Below are 2,805 nucleotides of genomic sequence, written 5' to 3' on the forward strand. Positions count from 1 at the left end.
TAACGAAGAAAGAAGAAAATTCTTTCAGCTAAGAACTGTATGTGCCGTAGCCTGTTAGTCTCGTCCTTATAAAAAAAAACCTATTCATAACAAAAAAAATAGTGAGAATTAGCTTACAATTTCATTTTCTTGAATTGTTCGGTACCTTTCATACAGAACAGAGCCCTCTGTCCAGTTCATGTGAATTGCTTTTGTATATGTCAATTTGTCATTACAGTAATATGTAAAACAATTTACTTAGCGATGGCGCGGAGCTGCTTTATTTATAAAGCGGCGAGGGGAAACCCTTTATCGGATATGTAAAACAATTTACTTATTATTTTTTTCTACTCTTAGAGATGATGTGTTAGTAACTACTTATTGATGAATGAAAATATGAGATGGCACAGAGCTGTATGGTGAGAAATGCTCAGAGCTCATCCTCATGTCACCTGACTGGTTTTTTGACATATTGTGAATTTTAACACTTACAACAAACCCGGAACAACATTTTTTTCAGAACATAAAAGTATAGCAAAAACTAACATTTCTAGTACTAACGTTGTTGTCTTTTCAGGGCCGGCCAAAAGGGGTCACCCCGAAGTACAGCTTGAAGCCTCTTGTTCCACGCCTGTCTGAGCTTCTTGGAGTGGATGTACGTTATAAGAACGTAACTCATGGTTATTTTTTACTTAATCTGAAACCCTGACGGATTTATATTTTCTTGATTTGTTCATGTGCTTTAAAAAGGTTGTGATGGCCAACGACTGCATCGGTGAGGAAGTTGAGAAATTAGCTGCTGCTTTACCAGATGGAGGTGTTCTACTTCTAGAAAATGTGAGATTCTACAAGGAGGAAGAAAAGAATGACCCTGAGTTCGCCAAGAAACTAGCATCTGTTGCTGATCTTTATGTAAATGATGCCTTTGGCACTGCACATAGAGCACATGCTTCAACAGAGGGAGTTACCAAGTATTTGAGGCCTGCTGTCGCTGGATTTCTTATGCAGAAGGTACCGCGGAAGTTGCATTGATCCATGAACTACTGAAAAAATAATTCCACTGCTACTATTTACAGTATCAGTACAACTGATGTCACGCTTGAGCTCAGTGTCCTAGATAATGATTGCCATCATTGTAGGAACTTGACTATCTTGTTGGAGCTGTTGCCAACCCGACAAAGCCATTTGCTGCAATTGTTGGTGGATCCAAAGTGTCAACTAAGATTGGGGTGATCGAGTCTCTTTTGTCGAAGGTTGACATCCTCATCCTTGGTGGCGGTATGATTTACACATTTTACAAGGCCCAGGGGCATGCTGTCGGAAAATCTCTTGTGGAGGAAGACAAGCTTGAACTGGCAAACTCGCTTATTGAGAAGGCCAAGTTGAAGGGGGTCTCTCTTTTGCTTCCCACTGATATTGTAGTAGCTGATAATTTTGCTGCAGATGCTGAGAGCAAGGTATGATCATTCAATAGTAGTGGTTGTGTATTAGATTTTCTATTCATTGCAAGTATTAGTATACCGAAAAAGGTATTTGCCACGCTTTATATAAGAAAGCAAGCAACCACACAACCATTCATACAAGTCAGGTACAAGAAAATGGAAGAAAATACATCTGCTGGAGGCACCAACTGATGCAATGCAAGTACTATTTGATCCTAATTCAGTGCCACAAGAACTTACTGCGGAATCTGCACCCAAAGAATTTATGTTGGCATAGATAATTGTAGTTCATAACTGGCAGAGCAAGACATGCATTGTTCTGTAATTCTGTCATACATGTCTGGCATTATCTGTATCATGTATGTCATGTTGCATTGTACATGGACACAAACTCAACACAATTGTTAATGGTTTGGAATGGAGTTATTTGCTAGCTATCATGGACTCATCCTGACACCATTTACAGATTGTTCCTGCCTCTGCTATTCCTGATGCTTGGATGGGTCTTGATATTGGCCCGGATTCTATCAAGAAATTCAGTGAAACTTTGGACACTATCAAGACTGTCATCTGGAATGGACCGATGGGAGTTTTCGAATTTGAGAAGTTTGCTGCTGGCACTGATGTGAGTACTCATATCCAGCACATGTACTTTCTACAGTGCACATATGTGTTTGTGTTCTGCACTTCTGCTGCTAAGACATGCATTATTTCTTCAGGCAATCGCGAAAAAGTTGGCTGATATCACAGCAAAAGGCGTAACAACCATCATTGGCGGTGGCGACTCTGTTGCTGCCGTCGAGAAGGCTGGTTTGGCGAGTAAGATGAGCCACATTTCGACAGGAGGTGGCGCAAGCCTGGAGCTGTTGGAAGGCAAGACCCTCCCAGGCGTCCTTGCTCTCGACGACGCATAGGCTGGTGGCAAGACCTAGCTTTACGCCACTCTGTTGTTCAGACCCTTGGTGTACAGATGCGAGTGTATCCTGAAATAGAAGTAGAGGTTTCTCTGAAGGTTTTGTCAGACGAGCAGTACTAAATAAGCTTGACTTCCGTCGCAATGGGAGCAGAGTATCTCGCACAAGCAAACCTTTATTGGTCGATGTAACATTGTAAACTTCTGTAAATTGCATGGCTTGAGCTGTATTTATTTTGAGTTCTTGTTGTGGGAATAAAGGGGCGCGGTTTTTGAGTAGGGCGTTCTGGAGGCCGATCTCCATGGGGGCCATTTTTTTTTGAAAAAAATCAAAACTGATATTTTTCAGTTTCAAAATGTTTTGAAAACGAATATATACATATAAAGGGATGTAATGTATATGCATGTATAATTTCATGATGAAATAACTCAAATTGCGAGCTGCAAAAAAAAAAACTTTGAGCATGAACA

General features: G+C 40.6%; 1 protein-coding gene across 2 annotated transcripts in view; it reads left to right on the forward strand.

Moving 5' to 3' along the window:
* Positions 1-2,613, forward strand: part of LOC123166750 (phosphoglycerate kinase, cytosolic-like) — a 7,321-nt gene extending 4,708 nt beyond the window's left edge. For both annotated transcript variants that reach the window (XM_044584550.1, XM_044584549.1), the window contains exons 3-7: positions 557-634; positions 730-990; positions 1,119-1,436; positions 1,888-2,046; positions 2,141-2,613. In XM_044584550.1, coding sequence (XP_044440485.1) covers positions 557-634; positions 730-990; positions 1,119-1,436; positions 1,888-2,046; positions 2,141-2,335 — 1,011 coding nt within the window. In that variant the 3' untranslated portion in view covers positions 2,336-2,613. The remainder of the gene's footprint in view (positions 1-556; positions 635-729; positions 991-1,118; positions 1,437-1,887; positions 2,047-2,140) is intronic.
* The last annotated feature ends 192 nt before the right edge of the window (positions 2,614-2,805 follow it).

The sequence above is a fragment of the Triticum aestivum genome, chromosome 7D, assembly GCF_018294505.1.
Source record: "Triticum aestivum cultivar Chinese Spring chromosome 7D, IWGSC CS RefSeq v2.1, whole genome shotgun sequence".
In the NCBI taxonomy this organism is placed as follows: domain Eukaryota; kingdom Viridiplantae; phylum Streptophyta; class Magnoliopsida; order Poales; family Poaceae; genus Triticum; species Triticum aestivum.